Here is a 23633-nt window from a genome sequence, read left to right on the forward strand (position 1 = left end):
ATCTTTATTTGACACTGGAAGCAATAAAATGTTAAATACTGAATTAAATTAAGCAACATAATAATTAACTTTGGAAAAGATTCAAAGTTTTTATTTGGTTTATAGCCATGGCCCTTAATATCCCACAAATCTTAGTTCCACTGACCTTATATTTTGAAATCATGTGCATGTGAGAAGGCAATTCACCCTTACAATCTGACACTTCTTGACATGTACAGGAAGTTGAGCCATGAGAGATTTTTGACATATTCTCTTTAATATTGTGTAATACTTTTTTCTTAAAATACAGTCTTTTTTGAGGTAGACCATTACATTTCAAGAACATGTTTAAAACAGACATCAAAAAAGACATGAAATAAATATTTTCATGTACAATATGCTGCAAAAATGAGGTAGAAATGGTTACAGAAAATGTACAAGAACAAGATCCAAGAACAAAGTTACTGTACTAATAGTTTCAAAACAGCTAATTAATGACAATTTCGTTGGACAAACTGTTCAACTGCTCAGTATCTTTTGTGTTCTTGTTTGAAACCAGCCACATAAATGACTTATATCATCTGAATAAAACCGCTGTGTCTTTGGTTTTATGAATAAGAATTGGTGCTGATTTTTTCTACACAAGATGCATTTGATTTGTGTGCTTAGTGTGTCCCTGAGTCTGCCAGGTTCTGTAGTTTTCTGTCTCTTCGGCACTGATCAATATGTGCTCCTGGGGTCATTCTGATTGACCTGTATGGTATGAGTGAAGCCACCAGCTGTACTTGAAGAGCCGAACAGTGCTATAGGGTTACTGGACATCAATCAGAATATGGCTTCTCCAAAAGGCTGTGGTGATATAGAGGAGGGGGGGGGGGGGTGGGAAATCAGCTCATCACAAGACTGTATAGGACCAACAACCAAGGGGACAACCCATTGTGTTAAAATGGGTGGGCCAGTAAAGAAGTGATCGGAGGCTGTCATGTCACAGCTGATCGAAATTCAACAATCCACAAAAGCCATTCTACAGACAATATAAATGAACTCGGTCTCAGTTTCTTCAGCAGTGTTGATTTGAAGACATTTGATAACTCTAGCTTTTGTGTACCTCATAGACGAAAAAGCTAAAACATATTTAAACATTGGTAGAGGCAGCTCCATCTGGATTGTCTATTTGATGAGCAGGTTTACAATTTTGTATACATTACACGTGTATACAAAAAACACAATTTATGATTAGACATGATTAGCTATCAATTATATAAAAACAATCTGATTCTGATCTTTGGGTTGTTGTTCTTTGTATTGTTTTCTTGCTCTTCAAGTACTTACATAGTATAAGTCAGAGTCCTTCAAAAAATGGCCTTTGTCCCTTGAAACAGTTTGTCCAACAAAATCAAACCTCTTGTTTGCCATCTAACACGTCATGAAGACAATCATCACTCCATCAAAAATCTACATCAAACATAAAGGGTTAGGATAAGGTAAAATGTTTTCATATAGAGTTAAAACATGGATTTATGGCATCAGATATTCTCTGAAATACCTGAATTACATTCATCATTTGTCTTGGTAGCATTTTCAAGTTTCACCTAAGAGGTAACAGCACAGATGCAGTGTGTATACATGTCTGTGTCAGGTCTGTTGCTCACCTCCAACCTCAATGCTTACTACCAAGACCCTAAGATTACATACATTCTTTATTTATCATTTCTGAGGTAAAGAAATTCTTCCTGAGTATTTTCAAACAAGACTACATATACTAATAAAATAAACTGAGTAAAGCAAAAGAGAGAAATAGTCATTCATGGACCCTTGCTTTTTGTGTGAGGGTCCAGAGCAAAGGCTCTCACAAGATTGTGAGGAATGTGATGGGTTGTTTACATGACATTGTATTTGGAAAAGTATTACCTTTAACAAAGTGTTCTGAAACAAGTGTGCCACTACCAACAGTAAAAGTCTGTCTCTTTCTATTATATGACTTTTTATGGATTAGCAATTTAATACTTTTTGGGTAGCAACGCATACCCTTTTGGTAAAATGACCGTTTTGACAAAGTGCACAAGATATGACCGCGGCCTAACAATCGATTTTGCAAAATACTGCTGCTTTCTTTCCCAAGAGGTTGCATAACAGTAAATACCTTTTGGTGAATGCTGTAACTTGGACAATATAATGTTGTTGAGCATTTTTGGTAAAAACAGAGTAGTTTTGATAAATCCCAAGCCCTTTAACACCAAATGATCAAAGTAAATCAATACAAAAGATACAACACCACTGGAGTGGACTGGCAATAAATAGGATCCTGAGAGTTGCAATCAATGGGGGGTATTTTTTCAGGGAAAAGTCAAGTGATCTATAACCTCCAGGTTTATTCCAGGATCAAGGCTAATTGGAATTCCAGTGAAATTCCAAAATATAATTCAGATATTCTATCAGATAAGCCAAGCAACTAATAAATGCCCCTTCAAGAAAGGCCTAATATTTAATTTCTTTGGGAAAAAAATAAAGTATATGTATATTTATAGAAAAACAACACACAATGGCATGTTCCCTAGATTAAATGCATTAAATCCAAAATGCCTCCCATTCATAAACTGTAATTTCTCAACGAGTTCCACTCTTTTGGCTGCAACAAGTATTTAGAAACAGTTGTAGCAGTCTCCAACCAGTGGCTGACTAGGTTCTCAGTGGCTATAAACCTTGCTCCACTCCATACAAGTGTCCAGATCTTTGGAGGTGCTGTGAGGACGTACCTTGCAGAAAGCATTTTCAAAGTCTTGGAGGGTAGGGGAAGAAAGGGATGCAGGGAGGCCGTGCAAGGGCACGGGTGCTGAGGCAGAAGCGGATGCCAGAGCCTGCTGGCAGAGCTGCAGCAGCTCCCAGACTGAGAAGCCTTCAGAACGCTGCAGTACCGCTGACATCTCCCTTTCACCCAGACTGCAGCCTTGGGGCACCAGTGCCTGCAGAAGCACGTGCCTGCGTGTGCTCGCATCTGGCAGGCCTATATGATAACGCTTGGAGAAGCAGCGCAGAAGGGGATCTTTGATCAAATCAGGCCGTCTTGTAGTGCACACCACCAGAACCAGGCTGCTCTGACCGTGTTGGATCTTCTCAAGCTGGGCCTGCAGTTGCTGTCCGAGACCTTCCTCTTCAACAGACTCCACCTCACTGAGCATGACCACTGAAGGGTGTCGGGCCGTTGCCACTGAGAACAGGGTGATCAATAGTTGCTCTGCCTCTCCTTTCAATTTAGAGGCCAACGTTACACCACTCAGCCTATAGAAGGTAGCACCCAGTTGAGATGCCATGGATCGTGCCAGTGTGGTTTTTCCCCCTCCTTGAGGGCCAAACAGCAGGACGGTTCTGGGTGGGCGGATGGCAGGGTTGGGTCGCAGGACAGGCCATAGCAGGTCCTCCTCCAGTGCTGCTTTGATGTGACAGTTCCCAGCCAGTTCACTCCAAAGCAAAGCTGGACTGCAATCCTGCAGTTCTCGGCTTACTAGCTCCAGCATTTGGGGATCCATGCTTTTCATGGGATCTGAGCACTTCTGAGAACGATGTTGGGAGAAGCCCTGCTCTGCACCTCTGTTCTCCCCAGTCATGGCTGCCGGGGGGCTGTAGTCCCCTGCGGCTCCATACGTTGGTGAAACTAAGGGCTTTAGCCCACTGTACTTTTCAACTTCATCTCCTTCAAGGCTCGACTGAGACGAAGGTTTACTAGGCTTAAAGGTTTGAGGATCTGTGCTGGCCGTTCCAAAGCCATTTCCACGGCACTCAGCTTTATCAGTAACCCCATATGGAGAATCTACACCAGCTTTCATAGGGTCATAGCTATACTTCCTATAGCGTGAACTATCTCCATCTTCCTCATCCAGGGTCATCTCAAATGCTTTTCTCTTTAGAGAGCCCCCAGGCTCTGAGCCCCCTAGACTGCTGTTCTGATAGCTGCCATAGCTGCCACCAACCACTGTGGGTCTTGAGGGTAGTGGAGAGGGGGCAGCTATACCCGAGGGGATGTAAGGGGCTGTTGGGTGGGTGTAGCTAGGAGCAAGGCTAGTCTGGTGAGGGTAGGTGCTAGGGGGGTAGTTATACACAGGCGCAGAAGGTGTGTAACTGGGGAGAAGTGTGGGGTTAGGCTGAAGGGCATGTAACGAGGTTGGTGGAAGTGCTGAACTGGGTTGGGGACAGTACGCTGATGAGAGGTAGGTGCCGTTGTAACTGGGGGGGTAGTCACTGGAATGGGGCCCACTGCAGGAGCTGCTCCCACTGTAGCTTGAGTCTGAAAGGTTGCTGTTAACAGCTGACACATTGCCAGAGCCTTGTGGGCCAGCTGATGTGGGAACCACCTTTGGCCCAGACAGACCATCATGAGATGAAGGAGGCACTAAGGAATATGCCCCATCAGTGCTGTGCGTAAGAGGCCAAGGCTCCAATTCGCTTTTCTGGCCTCCGTTGAGAGCCCCAAAGGCTCCAGGCTCAGGGTATGCACCCACAGCTGGGCGTTCATATGGCGAGTCTAGCATGCCTGAGTATTTCTCAGCGTAGCGCTTCAGCAGGTTGGAGGCAGTAAGGGCTGAGATGTCGTCATTTGCCCAGGCATAGCTGTAGGAGCCACGGCCGCGGCTGGGGTAGAGCTCAGACTTGTGGGCAGGGGATGAGGTGGTGGAAGACACGTCCAAATGCTGCTCAGGCCACTGGCTCAAGGGCTGGGCATGCTCCGGGTTCCAGTGCATCTTCAATAGGCCTGTAGGAGATGGCAATTTGTCAGATTATGCAAGAATTTGCTGTATAACAAAAGTGTACGTTCCAAGCATTTACAAATCAGTATTAGATGGATATAATGATTTTTTAAAAGAATTATAAGAAAAGTCAAAATGACTAAAGGCAAATTATGTATGATTGTGGGGCCATTTTGCTTGGCGAGACAACTCTTTTGATATTGTGTGCATGCACACAGAGGGAGTCTTTTTTCTGCGGTAAATACAAAAGACAAGGGCTGTGAATTTTCTCCTTTCAAGCCCTCAGCCATGTAGCAGCCTTGTGTTGCCATCTGCAGTTCTCCCAAAGGAGAAACTGTTATCACCCTGCGCATGTTTCTCTCAATTCATCCCCTCCCACCACCACAGTTCGTCCACAAAGCAATTTTCCAAAAGGCCTCTATGGCCAGCTTGACAGAAGGAGGGAAAGAGAGAGAAGGAAGAACAGAGGGGGAGAGGGAGGGACCAATATGGGGAAAAGGGGGGTTGGGACGGGTGGACGAAATAGTTGTGCTATTCATTGGCCACTTCCCATGAAGCACTGGGAGTGTGGAATGCCCTTTCCTCTGGCTTTCTCCAGGACGGCTTTCCTGTGATTAATTATGCTGTCCTAATGCTAAGGGGGTCTTAATGCACATGAGGTGTGGAAAATAAACCTTAATAAAAAAATGTCCACATCCAGTCTCTGCCATGTCATTTCATAACACAAATACTTTTATTCAAAGCTTTTCTGTGCTTCTAAAGTTGCAATAGACTTAACAGCATCACAATTTAAAGGCAATCATAAGAGATGAATTCTAAACTGAACAATCAAAAAGTTAATTATAAAGGTATGCATAATGTATGTCTGTTAATAGTAAAAAGATCTCAATACTTCAATTGGAATTGCACTTCTTGATATTGAGAATTTCATGGAGCAGAGCATTTAAAATCAGCCATTTCATGAGGGTCTGCAACTGCAACTTCCAGAGGCATTAGCTAAATTCCACACATAGCTTGGCATTATTGAACTGTCAGGAATCAGCCTGGGGTGAGGGCTACAGGGGAAAATGGGGAAGTAAATGAAATAAACTGCAAATCTTCAACATAGGCTGCAATCGGAGGAGAAAGTGATGATTTGTTATTCGCACTTCTGTCAGAGTATGCAAGCTGCTGCTTTATTGCCATTTAAATCAAGCCTCAGTTCTGGCTTCTATGTTCCGCCTTACTGTTTTCTCCCAAAAACCTGGCCCTCCCCCCTTGTGTGCTCTCTCTGTTTCTCAAACTCCTACCCCTCCCATTGCCAAACCTTCCCATGTGTGTCTTCAGATTACGCCTGCTATTTATTCCAAAAGATCACACCAACAGACCAGATGGCCATTGGATTACCATGTCCTTCATATTCATCTTCAAGTTCCCTATGTCCAAACTAGCACTTTACCCCTATTTCTAATATAACTATAAGATAAAACATAAAAACGACTCTGAATATGTAAACAAGGTGGACACAGGTAAAGTATTTGGTCATCGTCCAGTCCGTAGAAACAGTGTATATCCAGCAGGACAATCCCATCTGCAGGCTGGTTTGTGAAGTGCTGTATGGAGCACAATAATGGGGCCAGTGTGCGACAGAGATGGATGGCAGCCCAGGGGAGCTCATAAAACCTGCAACGGATAGGAAAGGAAGGGGGGGGGGGGGGGGAGTGGACAGCAGGCGCTCCGGCCGCCGTGTGTGCATGTGCATGCACGCGCATGAGTCTATGTGAGAGGATGGGGTTTGACATTAGAGAGGTCATTCAGGCGGCCAAACTGCTGTCCACTCCATCAATATACATGAGTGTGTGTGCATCAAGACACACGGGAAATCGTTTCCAAATTGAAAACTACTTCAAGAAGAACAGTTTCTCTAAGTGTCCTACCCAGCTAAAAGTGCTACCCATTAGTGTTATCAAAAATATAGATATTTCGATACGTATCGATGCTGAAATAACTGAAACGATTCCCATACTCCAATACTTCCAAATACTGTACATTCTCACACTCTCTTCCCTCCAACAGCGAGTTGACACATACACACCTCTTCTCACTAACATGTCTCATTTACTCCGGTCGAAAAGTGTTTGTGTTACATGGGTTAGGGGAATTGCACATAAATTTACTAATTTCTGTAAGTTTTTATGCTCACACCCAAAGGACACACACCACTAATCTAAGTGGCGTGCACATAAAGTTTAGAAAATCTCGCGAGTACCCAAATTGAGTTCTATTTTGTGGGTTATTGCACTTAAACGATCAAATTATGTCAAAATGCCCATCTTAACGAGAATTCAGGTAAACACATTTGAGACAGTAAATAGTTGAGAAAGAATTTGCATGTTGTATATTGGATCATATGTGCATAAGCTCTTAAAGTGACAGCAGTCTAATATACCTGCTGCTGTCTGTCATGTAAATCAAAGAAAAAAAAGACAAAAAAGAAAATCACTTGTCTTGATTGAATTACTTTTGTTACTTTAATTTTTATTATTTTTTACAATGAAGAATAAACATATTTACAACTATCCAGTGTTATTTTATATTTGATTATTTAATTTCAGTAGTATTTCTTACCCAAATACTACTGGTAGACCCACCTGCAAAACTTAAAGCCATGTTTATTCAATTTTATTCTATTGTATTTATTTCTGCTATCATTTGCAATTTGTTTGTTTGTTCTTATTTTATAAGAATCTGTTCTGTATCCGTTCACTTGTCTTTTTTTGTGTGTAAATTTAAGTCTCAAATAAAGCCTCCCTGTGCTCTGTTTAAGCTTTTGCCACAAAATTGCCCAAATTATAAAAAAAATATGAGATAATAAAACTAACGTATGGCAGCATATGGCAGTTTTCCCTGTGGTATCAAAAAATGGTATCAAATAATCAATATTTTTCAAGGTATCATCGAAGTAAAAATTCCAGTATCGTGACAAAACTACTACTCATTAGTATGAAATCAACCACAGGTGAACTGTTCTGCAATTAGAGCTATGCCTCAGCAGGGACTATCTAATAATCTAGATGTGATTTAAATGTGTTAAAAGTGTTTCTATTTAAATCACCACAGCAGCTGAAATGAACTCATTCTGGGCATTTGAGAATAGATGGTCCAATTACACTAGTAGAAGTGGGACTGACCGCTGAAGGATACACATTTCAGTGAATAAATGACAGTATCAAACCAAGAAATAATTTATAAAATGTGCCAAAAGAGAGTGAGATGATACGCTTTGATAAATATAGCAGCAGTCACATACGGAATGAACAAAGAATATTCTCATTAAGATTAGACAAAACATCAAGCTCCTGAACTCAATTTACATTTTAAGGATCTTTTTGCATGACAAAAACTGTACATAATGAGAAAACTGTGTATAATGAGAAATAAAAAAAAAATGACAATTGATAATACATTATTAATTATATTTTTTTAGCTAATACAATTAAATATCAGTAGTGCAAAGAAATATATTTTTGATATATTTTTATAGTAGCAGATTTCTAATAATTTTCAGCAAAATTTTCAGTAACCACTACCATTGTAACAATGCACTAGTTGCAGTAAGCCATAATTAAATCATTCCCTGTTTAACATCTAAATTATCAAGTGCACCTTTAAACTAAAAAATGATTTTAAAAGGAGAGAGACTGAATTGAACAGGTAATTAAGATAGATAAACCAACAGGTAGAACTCAGTATTAGCACAGCTGTATGAGAAATGCTGGAAAAAGTGCAGCTTTATCTCAACTTTGTGCCTCAACATGTACACAACAACATTTTCAGTCTCCCTCTCACACACATAAAACTAAATTATAGCCACAGGACCAGTTCTAATCACACACCATTAACTACAGATGCATAAACAGAGCTATAGAGCAATCCTGGCCACTGCTTTGTGTGAGCAGCAGCGAATAGCTTGACGTGGTGGTTCTGCGCGGGTCCGAGGCTGGCAGGGAGACAGATGTTTCCACTGGTCGCCTTACTGTCTGTGTGTCCATTGTTGCACAGCCCATCCAGCAGACGTCCTTCTGGCCTGACAATCCTGTTGGTCCTGAGACAAAAGCTGAGGGATCCTATTGTCAGAGGCCTGCCTAATTATGGAAATCTTATTAATCTATTCAAGAGCAGTGCGCTGACAGCCTTTGTGCTGTCCTGGGATTTATTGAGGGTTCCTCTGGAGATGTGCGCGTGTGTTTGTTTGTGTGCGCCATCTTGATATTTCACAAATATATGTGGAAACCAAATGAAAAAATGAATTATCAGTGGGTTTTTTAATCCATTTCTAGATTTAAAAAAAAAAGTTAGGATAACCAAAATTTTAGTTATGACTCAAAGCGACTACAAGCAGGATGTCGGAGCAGAAGGTTCTGCAATGTGAGAGCCGAACAGGCCCGGCTGCCGGAGGATGCTCAGCTTTTCACAGCTCCCCAGGGGTCCGTGTGCACTTTCAGGCCGCGTCACTTTTGTTTAGCTGCCCTGAGGAACAAAACCTACATGGATGCAACAAGCCTTCTGGGACACGGGGCCATTAAACCAGGCAGATTGCACAGGGGCCAGTTGTAAACAGGAGCAGGCTGAACCAATCCAATCAGGTATTATGGTGGGCACCCATTCCCCAAACCCCACGCGTAGATTTAAGTAGGTTTATCTACTAAAGACTCCCCCCTCATTGCAAATTCAAATATTAAATCCTACAAACACAGTTCAAGAGACCCTCTGCATCTGCACTGCAACTAAACAGCACACAGACAAATGCAAAGAGTACACATCCAGCTACCCTAACACTGTTGAAATAAGAGACAACTTTAGAGGGAAGCAACCGGGAATATCAACACACACACACCCACCTGATAGCTCAGTTCAGAGTATTTGATTAATTACTACCACTTGCTGTCAGTTAAACTTCAAAACAACTGAAAAGAAGAAGTTGTACGGGTGAACAGTGAGCATCCTGTTAGGAATTATGTCCTGAAACTTCAGCCCACAGTGCTGGTATGTGTGGAACTCCCTTTGAAGAACGCAGATGCCACAAAAGAAGGGCTCTTTCAAGAGAGAATAAAGATGAAGGAGAGAGAGGGAGGGAGAATGATGAGAGACACAGAGAGAAAGGGTAGATCTGCTTGAAAAGACTGCAGAGGGAGGATTGTGTTTACATGAATTAATCACCCCAGTGCAGATAAGATGGCACCCAGCGTTCTAATCATCAGCTGATTTGTATTCTGTATACAGACGTCTCTGAATCGATGCTTTAGGCTGAGGAACTGCAAAATGTCAATGATGTTAGTAAGCCCATTGGGCATTTTAAAGTCATGCAAAGCCTTTATGATAGTTATTTAAAAATCCATTCTTTCTTCAGGCTGTAAAGTGTTGGTATTTCTAATTTTCATTTAAATTCAAATGAATAAATAGAGACATTCTATATTAGAAAACAATGAACACTTAAAATATGTAGTTTTTCTAAATATTTCTGTAAAAAAAAGCATATTGTAGGCACGCGCAATGGTGAAGCACACCAATTAAACTAAAAAAAAGACCCCAAATGATGTGAAAATCTATTATGTTCCTGAATGAAGGCAGATCAGATAAATAATAAACAACATAAGGAAAGTAGTATGAGGTCCTTCCTTAAAAATCCTGACAGCAGCTCCTCATAATTTACAAGGCATGCATAACAGGGCAGAACTATGACAATTTTTATGAAGTGATGCATTAGTTACAGCAGTGTGGTTAACATGATCTCTCTGTCTCTTTCTTTCTGCTCATCTGCTCCCTTTTCATGGACCTAAAAAGATGTAATAGCAGAAGAGGCGGTGGGCCTTATGAGTTTTCACACCTGCTCCTCTGCACACTGCCAGACCCCGTGGCTCTTTTCAGCCAGACCCGGTGGGGTCCCAAGAGGAAGGAGCCTATCTGCTAGAGTGGCAGTGAGTGATCTGATTGTTTTTTTTTTTCCTTCTCTCTCTTGCTCTTTCTCACTAGTCATCCATGTGAGCTGCAGTCCATAATCTCTCAGCTTTGAAGGTGTTATTGATTTGCCTTTTGGGACACAGTAAACTGCAATCCGTGCGTTCATGTTAATGATGACTAGAATAAAAATGGGGGGGAAAATAAATGGAAAAAAAGTGTCATGATGCTGTCAAGTGCAATATCTGTTTAATGTGTGAATAAATCCTTGTGCACATTTGAGCTCATTTTGCAATGAAAATGAGAGAAACCCACAGCCTAGGTGGTTTGAATGAATGATACGATGCTCATAATTTTAAAAACAACATCCCCATCCCCCTGAACAGCTAATTCTTGTCCACAAATGGCCAAATGCCTGGCACCCCTCCCCTTTAAGAAAAACAGGGTTCCTATTTTCTGCGGCCGCAGGCCAGGTTTAGGTCATTGTGTCCACTAATATATCAAAGAACAGCTGTCCTTAGGCTCTGTGATGACCAATCACCCCCTTCCATCTGTCCCTCTTACCCAATCTCTCCTCCATCTCCCCCTGTTCTCCTCCATCTCCTTCTTCCAATCCCTCCCTCCTTCCTTTTCGCCCTGCCCCCTCACAGAGTGTCCGGACTGTGTATGAGTGCCCTCTCTAGATTTCGCTGACCGCTTTATTTAATAACCCAACAACCGTGTTGGGATGTTCCGTGTGCACACTCACAAATATGACTTGGATTGAACGCTGGACATAAAGTATGTTACGCAAATGCCTAATTTGAAAAAAAACTTGCTCCCCAGCAAACAAATTTAGGTTCTGGGAACATTAGTTTTTGGTTCCCAGAACGTTCCTAGAACTTTCCCTTAAGGTTAAGGGAACGTTCCCGGAACATTCTCCTTACGTTATAAAAATGGAACCTAAAAATAACCTAAATGGAACGTTCCTATTCTTGTTTGGTTCCCAAAAAAATAACCTCATGGGACCATTCGGGAACGTTCTTGCTGGATCCAGCTTAAAGGGATAGTTCATCCAAAAATCTAAATTCTGTCATTTACACACCCTCGTATCATTCCAAACCTATGACTTATATTTACATTTATGCATTTGACAGACGCTTCGATCCAAAGCGACTTCCGTTGCATTTGATCAGTTTTTGCTTTCGATGGGAATCGTTGACCTTTGCAGTGCCATGCACTACTGTTTGAGCTACAGGAATGCTTTTGAAGATATTTTGACAAATGAAGATATTTTGAAGAATGATTTCAACCGGCTTTGTCCACGTAATGAAACAACATTGGACCCGATGATCTTTCATTCACTGTATGTGCAAAAAACAACAACTCCTTCTGTGTTTGGAAAAGGGCACAATTTTCATTTTTGATTGAACTATACCTTTAATTAGAGAACCATGGACAAGCAGTTTGAATGATATCTTGGAGCAGTGATTGCAAGCTTGATGCCCAATAACACTCACAAGTCCGGGACTTAATTGGAAGCCGAATTGTGGCAGCATCAGGCCTAATGAGCGGTCTTCAACGATGGTGAGATGATGAGCTGAGGCAGGGGGGTCCCAGGCAGAATGTGCATCGCTAAGCCTCTTTTCTTATGGCCACAGATTCTTCCTGAATTCTTCCACAGATCCCACTGACTGCACTGCGGGCTAATTAAAGTCCATTCACACCCAACGCTAATGATCCCACGCTCATTCACACAAACACTTCAGCACCTTGCCTGTTTACTCAAAGGTCCGCATGCCTCTCCAGAAGCGTATTCACCCTGTCGCTCTCATTAGAATAGATGTGTTAGATGCTCGTTGTTAATCTCTCCTTCTGCGCCATCCAAAGCGCCCCTTCCTATAGACCAAACTCAAAGCCTTAATGACTTAACAGATGCAATTAGAGTGCCTCATCTGCCCAGGCCTTTAGTGTGGAGTAGGGAAAAAATGAGGTCATAAAGCGAGAGAGCTGAGGCTATGCTTGTTTCTCTTTACACAAGGAATATGTTGGACAGCAGGGCCCCCAAGCAACAAGAGTTAGAGCACTCATGGGCTGCTGGCCTGGGACTGATTTAAGGGTGTGTTTGAAGTGCAGATTACAGATTCTTTGCACCAAATCCCTCCAGGAGTATCCATGGCCCCAGGAATCTCTCTCAGATTTCCTTCAGCTCTGACTATGAACCTTTTCAGCTTATGGTTCCCTACATGCTCATCAATGCAACACTTTTGTTTGTAGATGCAATGAGACTATATGTAATTGCGTGTGATAGACATGAAACAAAATGCTCAAACGCACATTTGGAGAACAAACATGCCTGTCCTCTTGATTCAAACATAAACACTGATGTCAGAAATGCTCAGTTGCTCCACAAAGAAAATTCCAGCATGGATGTGACACTATTCACATATATACCACATAAGCTGCCCTACATTCACAGACGAATTATGAGGCAGAATGAACAGAAAGGACATATCGGGACTGCGAACGACCTGGAGAAAAAGGAATTTGCCTGGCTTTAAAAGCTCAAAGGGTAAACTCCAAAGAATATCTAACACCTTTGTGTGCTGTCCTAATATCACACTAGACACTCAGGGAAACATTCACACACACATATGCACAGTCCATCCATAAGCATCAAACTTTAGAAACAAAAAGATCAGTTCTAAGATCGAAATGCATGCTGCAGTACTGGAAAATCAGGATCTGCGATATTAGCCATCTCAAATCAGTGGTTAAGAGGTTTGTGCACAAAATCACACACACACAAACAACAACTTTCAAGATCTTCAAAGAATTCAAAATATTCTGACAGGGCTTTGTGACATTTTTGAAAATAAAGCGTGCAAAGAGAGACTAGACAGAAAAGAGCTTCAGATTAGAATCACTGATTCATTATACAAGGAAAGGCAGAACTTTAATCAACTCTAAATATCAATTAATAAATCAATAAATCATTTATGCAAACTACCAAAGTAAGATTTTTAAAAATTATTTAACAAGAAATCTTGTATGCTTACACCATATATCTATTTGACAAAAATACAGTAAAAACAGAAATATTATTACAATTTAAAATAACCATTTTCTATTTTAATATAGTGTAAAATGTCAAGTATTCCTGGGATAATTTTCAGCATCATTACTCCAGGCTTCAGTGTCACATGATCCTTCAGATATATTTCTAATTATTATTAATGTTGAAAACATTTAGTATTAACATTAAATATTAACCTGCTTAATATTTTTGTGGAAACCAGGTTAATATTTTTAAGAAATAGAAATCTTATGTTACATTTTAAATGTCTATTGAAGAACTCAATGCATCCTGGCTGAATTTCAATTTCAAAATTGAATATGAATAAAGGAGTTTCTTGCTCACCCGAATTCCACATGTGGAATTATGATTGGTACTGAGTGAACACAAAAATATAAAAGCTCTTCCCTTGAAGACAAGTCTTTCTTGTCTTCCAAAACATTTGTAGGCCTACGGAATGCAGTTCTAACTATTTGCATGTCAAAATGAATGTTTCAAAACAAACACAAAAAGTAATTCCATCGGCACAAATGACAAAGGTCCTCTGAATGTCCTTCTAAATGGAATTATAACACCATATTAGACATCAATGGTAATCGGTTGCTGCAACAACCTAGCAAGCCAGCTGAAAGGTATTCAAGCTGTCGGCTCATTAATACATGATTACATCTCAAATTGAGGTGCCTTGGTCCTTTAGTTTGATTTCCCTCCCTCTTTTCATGTAACTGTCATGCCTATATAGCGCAGAGAAGAAGAGCTAAAGATTGGAGAAAAAAGCATCTCTTCAGGCAGAACTGGGGGAAGAAACCCCATGCTGGCCTACAAACAATGCTGTTTTGGAGAGGGCCAGCTTGGAGCTCAAATGAAGCCTGGCAGGGGGGTTAGGAATGGGGGCTAAAACTGGACACATCAGTTATTAGGTCAGTCGAGAAAAGTGAGGAGGGGGAAGAGAGCTGGAGAAAGGGAGACAGAAAAGGACAGAGATAGAGGAGGTAACTATTCTAGTAAGCTGGACACTGGTGGGTAATCATGGTGAGATGACACTGGCAGAACCACAGGGTTTCTCACCCTCACACCTGTCCTACCAACCATGACATATACTTTGGGTGTTTCCATTAAAACATCATGGGACATTTCATTTTTAAAATGTGGCATTGTTCAAACTGGTTACCAACAAACCAAATACCTAAGTAGCCGTAGGGCAATTTTTTACTAGTCTAGAGTTGACAATAAGTTATGTATTGCCTTTTCTGGGGTTTGACGTCAAAAATGTTACACTTACTATAGGGAACAATGGGACTCAGCATTCTGCGGATCTGGTCTCGATTATGGTAACAGTTCTGCGGAGAAACCCAGGTTAGCGTCTGTACGGCTGTAGTCCATCGCTGGCCTCTACTCACATTGGGACTCTAAAAAACGTGTTCCTGAAAAAAAAAAGAGGAGGAGGAAAATTCAGGAGGGGTTAATGTTCCACATTTACGCATACACTGCACTACATAATCAATGTGATTGTTTTAAAATGTAAACAAACAAGTTTATGATGTATATATGTGAGCATAGTGTGCAACCTACAATCAAAAGCCTCTAAGACTTCATCCCAATTTTAGGGAAGAGTGAAACACAGGGACTCTCACTGTGGGCTGAACACACACAGGGGTATTCATTAAGAGCCTGCACACAGGCATTAAGCTGATTGTATGGTTGTGTCCAGCTTCTAAAGAGGGCTTTCTAAATCTCCCTGACAAAAAACACCACGCATACCATAGCCGTTCCCCTCGCCTCATAACAGCAGCCAGAGAGCATGCTTTCACAAAATTAAGCTCATTTCATCCCTTGCCACACACTCCCCTGGCTCAATTATTATTTTTTCCATGAGAAAAAAAGATATATTAAACAGAAGACATATTAAAAAAAACAACTACCGTATATTGGCAATCACATATATATATACACACACACACACATAGGCTATATATCTAGCATCCTTTTGCAATGAATGAATAAATAAATAGCATTATATTTAATTTCTTATACAATGTCTTAAAATGTATATAAATCATGTATTTATTATTGAAGCATATTAGTGATAGAAAATCTGTTTCTGGAACGAATTACAAATATTAATTCCATTTGTTTTTAAATAAATAATAAAAATCTAATATATAATGAATTTAGTATATCTAAAAATGCAGCATGAACAATTTGTTTGGTGCTTCCCAAAGGACAGCGTCATTCCTTCTCAAGTGAGCGTGTAGGATAGCTCACACATGAATGAAAAATATTACATAATAATGTTAGTCAAACAGCATGGCGTCCAGCCCTGCTTTCAGGAAATGTAATGGCAACTGACAAACCATTCTTTACAAAATTATGCTTAAAAATTAAATAAATAGTTTTATGTGTACAGAAATTATTTTGTGTAAATATGTATTTTTAATCACACCAATGTTTTAATGATCAGTTTATTATTAAATCTGGTCAAGTTAACCTACACATATACATATATTACACACACCTATAAATGACAACACAACATAATACACAAGATAATTTTATTTAATATAGTATATTTTTATTTAGAGGTTCACGCATATGTTTTAATACAAAAAATGCTTAAAACTTTAGTTAATATAGTATATTTTGTATATTGAAGCTCTCTTTTTTGTGACAAAAATGAGAAATTGTGTTAAACTAATATTGTTGGACCAGAAAAAAATACAAAACTTTATTCAAGGGTGATGCTTTTACAATATTTTAAACTTGACATGGAAGCTTTTACATTTGACCACTGACTGAAATACTAACCTAAATAAACAACCTCTAAACTTCCTGACACATCTATATACCAAACTCATGCACACACATGCAGACAGCAAGAGTCATTCGCCTAAAAACCGACACCTGCATGCAGTGCGGGGAATGCAGAAGAGGCTGTTTCACATTAAAGGAGGGAGAATGCAATGAAACGGAGAGAGGAAGAAGAAGAGGACAGGCTATCAGGAGAAGTAGAGGACAGTGCAATGCAGAGTTAAGACTTTGAATCATTTACAGCTTCAGATGAGAACAACAGCAGCAAAGTGTCCTATCAAACTATTAAACTAGTCAAGGTAGACTCACCTACTCATGCCTGCATTTCCACATCAGATTCAAAAGCTGTTAGATAATCCCTGGAGCAGACAGGCTCGTGTGTGCAGTACTATGCTTTTTTTCCACATATGGGACACGACTCAACTCTCTCTCTCTCTCTCTCTCTCTCTCTCTCTCTCTCTCTCTCTCTCTCTCTCTCTCAACCAGTGACAACAGAGCACCCACACACACACACACACACACACACAATTACCCTCCCCCAGCTTTCCCCATCCCCCTCTCCCTACCTCTCTCTCTCTCTCTCTATTTTTTGTTAAAACTATTTAAGCAGAGAGAGAGAAAGAGAGAATGAGAGGAGGGCTATGGGGTGGGGGCAGCTGACCAATCATGCTTGGAGTGCAGGCTTGTATTCTTTTTCTGAGAAAGAAATAGAGAAGCTAGTTGTGGTGGAGGGAAAGCCAGAGGCTGAGCTAGGCGAGTCCCTGAGGGAATTAGTGTGAAGATGTTTATTTTGGTCAAAAATCGCAAAATTACTCCTGACTCTGATAACTGATCAATACTATATATGGTAAACATTATACCACAAATTATGACTGGAACTAATAATACTACTAATAATAACAAGTTAATAATAATAATAATTGAGTTTTTAAAAGAAATTAATCATTTACCAAGGATGCATTAAACTGATCAAAAGTGACACTAAGGACACTTACAAAAGATTTACAATCCAAATAAATGCTGTTCTTTTTTACTTTGAACTTATTCAGGAAAGAATCCTGAAAATCCACAAAAATATTAAGCAAGACATTCAACATTGATCATTATAAGAAATGTTTCTTGAACACCAAATCATCATTTAGAATGATTTCTGAAGTATCAGGTGACATCGAAGACTGGAGTAATGATATATTATATAATGTATCATTTTCAGTAAATTTTTAATATATTTTAAAATATAATAAAACAGAAAACAGTTATTTTAAATTGTAATAATATTTCACAACGACTGTTTTACTGCATTTTTGATTTAAAAAAATACAGTAATTTAAACACAAGATACTTTCAACTTTGTTTTTAAAATCAAATCAGGTATAGTTTATGGTAAAAATTCTATTATCAAAATGTATAACTTATGATTCAGGTTAGTGGATATTTGTTGATCAATGACTTAACTTAGTAGTTGTTATATGGACTTTCACAAATATAGATAAATAAAAACATTATATTATGAAAATGCATAATTTCACCATTATTTTCATAAATCAGTACAGAACAATCACTTGTAAATTAAAGTGAGTTGAATTCTAGATCAAAGACTTACATACGTGAAGCTTTCAAATAGACACTTACACTTTTATATGTCAAATATATTATATTATCAAAATGTATAATTTATGCCTCAATTTGGTTGAAATTTCAAGACAGTCACTATCCTTTTTCTGTCTGTTAACTGGACTTGCATCAGCAAAGGTCATGACCGCTATAGGAACACTTTATTGACACCAAAGTCCAGTCTGACATGCTCAAGCGATTCAGCTCTGCTTCTGTGCCTATTTCAACATACTGAAACAACTCAATTCACTCAATATAATAGTGAATCATTTTATCTTAACATTAGAAATTGGTTTCAGTTTAGCATAAAGCTCAAAGTGTGAGGTCAAATGCTTTTCTGTGAACACATGATATGACTGCAGCTGCCACACTAAACATTTAGCATGTTAGCATATAGGAGAGGCCTGGAGTAATAGAACCTATACATTCTGACTCCCACATTTTCACAGGTGGACTGGAGAGTCCTGTGCTTTTATTTTTAGTGCTGATCAGCAATTTGCGAGGAGTGTAAAGAGTGTGTGAGGTTATGGAGCATTTCTGCACAGCTGAGGATCTGTTTTTAGAGCGTTGTGTTTAGCAATGTGCACTCAAATCCGTCGCAACCAAATGTAATGCGTCACATGGCACTTGTGGTGTAAATCTCATACCACTGTATCGCCTCTGAATACACCTATAAACAAAAAAGCATACAGACTTCAGAGTTTAAAACATTGGGGAAAGTGTTTGAGCAAAAAAAAAAAAAAAAACACCCCCTAAGGAAAAAAGCCCACCGTGCAACCAGTAACCAAGTCAACTCTACACAGCAACTTGCTCCATCAGCATCTATAAAACTATCCTTTGTCCAACAAAGGTCTTTTATCCCCATAATGCTGCCATTCAGCACAACCCCCGTTCAAAAGAAACTTTCTCACAAAAAGCCTTAACCGGTACTATTCTTAGTGGCACAACAGTGGAAATCACTGTAGCTCAGCACAAAGCGCGGGGTGAAGCGGTAGATTGCCATTTTCATCCTTTTATTTCAACTCTTTGTAGCTTAAAAGTGCGCAAGCCACCATTTAAAAAGAGGAAATGCTAAATACAAGCATTTATAATCCCATGCGGAAACACCAATTAACTGTGCGTCACTCTCTATTAACGGTGCAGTTTTTCTTCCCAGGCTGACCTTAATTGGTATATGATAGTGGCTGTATACTGGAGAAGATTGGCAGGGCCTTGTGAGGATGCAGGCCCATCACTCCATCGCCTACCAGAAGAGAAAAAAAATGAAGCATTAATGCTGAGGCAAGCAGTCTGGCTACTGCAAACCTGCTGAGTGCAGCACTAATGACCACAAAGCAGTCTTACATCAGAGCTAAATGGAGGAACAGAGCAGGATAGAGGGAATTTGACAGGTGTCACTCATAAAATCAACCTCAAGTGTGCAAATTTATTTCACCACCCAGTACAACCTCAACCATCACATGTTCTTGAGCATATTAGATTGTAAACACAAATGAACAAAGCAGCTGAGCTTACTTGATGCAGCACTCCAAAGCAAACACTATGGATGAGAAACACAGCTAATGACCTAAAACGCTGAAAATCTCAATCTGACCTCATTGCTGGAGGTCATGCCAGCTTTTAGCAGCTTTTCCATCTTCCGCCTGTACAGTGCAGGGGGTTCAGGTGCACGAATGACAGCCCAGTGATGAATCAGGGTAATAAGTAATTTGGTTGAATGAGAAGCTGCAAGCCTCGCAGTGTTCCCCCGCTGGTACTCATTAAGCGAGCGAAAGAGCAGGACTACTCCAGCACAACCCTTAATGAAGATGACATGCTAAAAAATAGTCTGCACTCATCTGTGTTACAGGGTTCTCACACCTTATGGCCAATACATTTTTCCATTACTTTCCTAATCATTAGTAATTGCAGAAAAAAAAACATATAGATGTTAAAAATATCAAATAATATATAAATTCATATTTTAAAAGATATAGCACTCACAAAGAACAATTTCAAGCAGAGAAATGTTTTTTAAATAAAAATGGATAGTTTTTAGTAAGATTCTTTTTAAAGAAATGCAAGGATTAATTGAATCGATCATGTGTGACAGATATTTATGTTACAAAAGATTTCCGTTTCAATAAAATGCTTTCTATTCGTCAGAGAATCCTGAAACTTTTTTAAAGGTAGTGATATATGAAATTCTCCTTCATATGTTTCGGAGTGTGTGATAGCTTTTAGGGAGTGTGCCAGATTTACTCAGGCTATTGCTATAGTATTCTGTTTAAATGGCTAATTTTCATGTCTCATTTTAGGTGACAGCTGTACACTGCTGAGTGCTACACATGGCTGGTAGAGGAAATATTGTCATGCTTTTTCAAGCAACCACCTAAAATAAAATGAGCCTATAATTAGACAATACCATTCTAGAGCCAGAGAGAATGCCTCTCCTGGAGACATGTGTTCATTCTCTGCTATAGCTGAACACGTATAAAATAGGGCAATCATCTTTAAAAAAGAAAAAAAGTACAAGCCTTACATATTGGTCAGACTGGAAAAATGTCAGGATTATACACAAATGTATGAGACATATATATAAAAAAACATATTTAGTTTGACATACTTGATCAATAGCATGACATTATTAGTGTGACCAGACACTTTTTGAAGCACTCATTGAATATGACTTTTAATTCCAGAGATAATAAATAAATACATAAAAAATAAACATTTTGACAAGTCTGAATTTTAATGATTTCATACAAAAAGCTATCACGTTCTACATACGCAGTAGACAAAGATCAGTGAGAGAGAGAGAGAGAGAGAGATTTTTGGGGGTGTGCGCATGAATGTGGTGATAATCAGTCCCAGGCTGCTGAAGTTTGGTGATATGGTGTCATTAGTCGGCCAGGCGAGTGCAGAGTCTTTGGCAGAGATTAGGACGGACTGAAACTCTAGCCTGGCCTCTGTGCCATGCAGAAGAGGGGAGAGGGGTCAGATGGATTATTACTGGCTGTTTCAGATGTTTATTATTCCTATTCTATCTCTAACAGCTGAAAATTGAAGAATTAAGCAGCAGCCTGGGGGATCAGTGCAGAGGGGTTAAATCCAGCACTTTGGCTCCTCAGAAAAGACATTTCTCAGCTATTTATGCTCTGTGCTTCCACACAGTTGGGGTTTGAGTCAATGGAGGAAGATAGAAAGCAAGAAACTTGCTGAATGGGATTCTTTTTGTTTACTCCTGCCTTTCATTGCTGATCTTCTATCAGTTAAAAAAACCCAGAAAAGTCATCTCTTTCATATCTTTAATACAGCAATGAGATTGAATCGAGAACATAGAGGATTCTGATTCACAAATGTAACTCTTAAAGAAAATAAACTTGACATAAAAAGGTTCAGAAGTAATTTCAAATGTCACAAATTGCTCAGATTTAACAAGATACAAATTCTGTAATCGAAATGGAAACTCAAACATAATCGTCAAATTATTTAAAGAACAAATTATATATGCTCCATTAACATTTTTTAAAGAGAGAAATATATGCAACATAACTGAAAACATCCTAAATTAATCCTAAAATATGAAAGACTAACCACTTAATTTCAGACTGAATCAGAAAAAGCAACTGGGCTCCATTTTTACGCCTTCCTCTGCCACAGACGTCCAGTCACGTCCATGCAAGGCTGCTAATCTGGCTGGGAACATGTGACACCCCACGGAGAAACATGAACTTTCTGTCTAGCGCAACAGGCAAGGAGTTTAGGGGAGCACATGGGTCACCTATGATGAATTTAGATTTTAATACCATTCCAAACACAATACATATAGGAAAAGAGTCATTGTAAACTACTGAGAGAAAGAAAGAAAACAAAAAAGAAAAGAAAAAAAGAAAGAAAACAAATTTGATCCTAACATTTGGTTATATTGTGTTTTTAGAGCTGTGTTGAAACCAGCTTACAGAAATATTGCAAACTATACCTGCAAAGACTTCAGTGGAAGTATGTGGTTTACAATTTTCTTTGATTAGAGTGCCAATGCTCTTCTAAGGCTGAAAGAGGAGTCAGATGAGAGTACTTTAGACCTCTAATTAAAGACAGAGGTGGGCTAATCCACTAGCTTCAGGGTCAAACTTTGGTTACAGTGGCTAACCACTCGCATGGTTGCCATTCACGTGTGACTAACCGCGTGTGTGTGTCTATTAAATAAAGCTGTCATTTAGTTTATTCAAATTAATATAATGTTAGTACATTTAAAACTCACCTACCAATTTAAATGTCATATAGAAAAACGGACTAAAACCATTAAAAAATAAACGTTCACTGAAATAAATTATTCAAAAAATATAAATATATTTTATTTCAGCTAGTTTCCAAAGCAACATTGTGCTAAAATAACTACAATTATTAAAACTTAATATATAAATGTATATATTTATATATCAATGAAACCAAATCATCCAACACTGGCCCTAATAGAAACTTTGTAAAATAAAATAAATTAAATTTGATAACACACTTCAAATGGCCTCTTTGACAAATATAAAATCATTTATAAATGATTTATAAAATGACAAATTATAAAAATTATCAAACAAACATACACACACTCTACCTCATAACCTTGAACTTTTTATTTTTATGTCATAGACTTGCTATTTGCATTTCTGGAAATCTAATCTAATCTAATCTAAAACTGTCAGAATCGTCAAATCTCAACAGAACATGGCGCATAAACATGGAGTGTTTTTCCCCCCCTAGGCAACATGTGAACAATAACTTTTGGGCTGCAACTCTCTGTGTGTCACTTGAGCTCCTTCTGTCCATTCAAACCTCCACTGGCCCATTGTGTCGGGATAACATTTCCACCAGCTCTTCCCTCAACTGCGCCTGGTGTCAGGAACGCTAAATATAGCTGCAGCTCTGAGTTGGCACGGATGAGTCACGAACAGAGAGATGGACACATTCCAGCTCGCATACACACCAGCCGATTCTCACTTGCATGATTCATGAAGTTCACAGTTGCCACTTATCCGATCAATGTCATTGTCTTGGCAAATCACAAAGTGCTTGTTTACCATTCAAGGTCCATACTTTGTTTACATTGACTTTAAAAGGCATAAACGCAGCGTTATCTAGTACTGTTGATTTCCTATCTGCTTCTCTGTGATTGATAGTTTCAGAGCAGCGAGTCGGCCAACATATTGATTGGATATTTTTCAGTTTGGCAAAAAAAAAAATTTTACCGGTCAGGTTGTCTGATGCAGAGCGTTAAGCAGCAGTGATCAATGGTTAGGGAATATGTGGCTGAAAACATTCCCCAATATGAAAATTTTGACTGACATGAGCACAATATATCTAGCAGGATGAAGGTTTGATGCTCTAGCGGAGAGCCTGAAGCTGCAATAAATTGAACAGGCTGAAACACGGGGGGGGGGGGGGGGATGGCTGGAGCCAGAATGGCGTCTGGAGAGAGAGAAAGACGGAGACACTGACATAACCCACCCACACTGCGTGGA

General features: G+C 39.4%; 1 protein-coding gene across 1 annotated transcript; it reads right to left on the reverse strand.

Annotated features, from left to right (window-relative positions):
• Positions 1–106: 106 nt before the first annotated feature.
• On the reverse strand, positions 107–17019 carry fignl2 (fidgetin like 2). The gene is made up of 3 exons (XM_039651469.2): positions 16831–17019; positions 14996–15137; positions 107–4726 (listed from the first exon to the last, which is right to left on the reverse strand). Exons 2-3 carry the CDS (start codon positions 15018–15020, stop codon positions 2667–2669), a joined length of 2085 nt encoding a protein of 694 aa, XP_039507403.2. The 5' UTR covers positions 15021–15137; positions 16831–17019; the 3' UTR covers positions 107–2666.
• Between the last annotated feature and the right edge of the window lie 6614 nt (positions 17020–23633).

Source organism: Pimephales promelas, chromosome 20 (assembly GCF_988280905.1).
Source record: "Pimephales promelas chromosome 20, fPimPro1.hap1.1, whole genome shotgun sequence".
In the NCBI taxonomy this organism is placed as follows: domain Eukaryota; kingdom Metazoa; phylum Chordata; class Actinopteri; order Cypriniformes; family Leuciscidae; genus Pimephales; species Pimephales promelas.

Coding starts and splice junctions, on each gene's coding strand:
- fignl2 (XM_039651469.2), bottom strand. CDS start 15,020: ATGCTGAGTCCCATTGTTCCCTATA. Junction 4,727..14,995: donor GAGTCCCATTGTTCCCTATA/GTAAGTGTAACA, acceptor CATCTCCTACAG/GCCTATTGAAGATGCACTGG.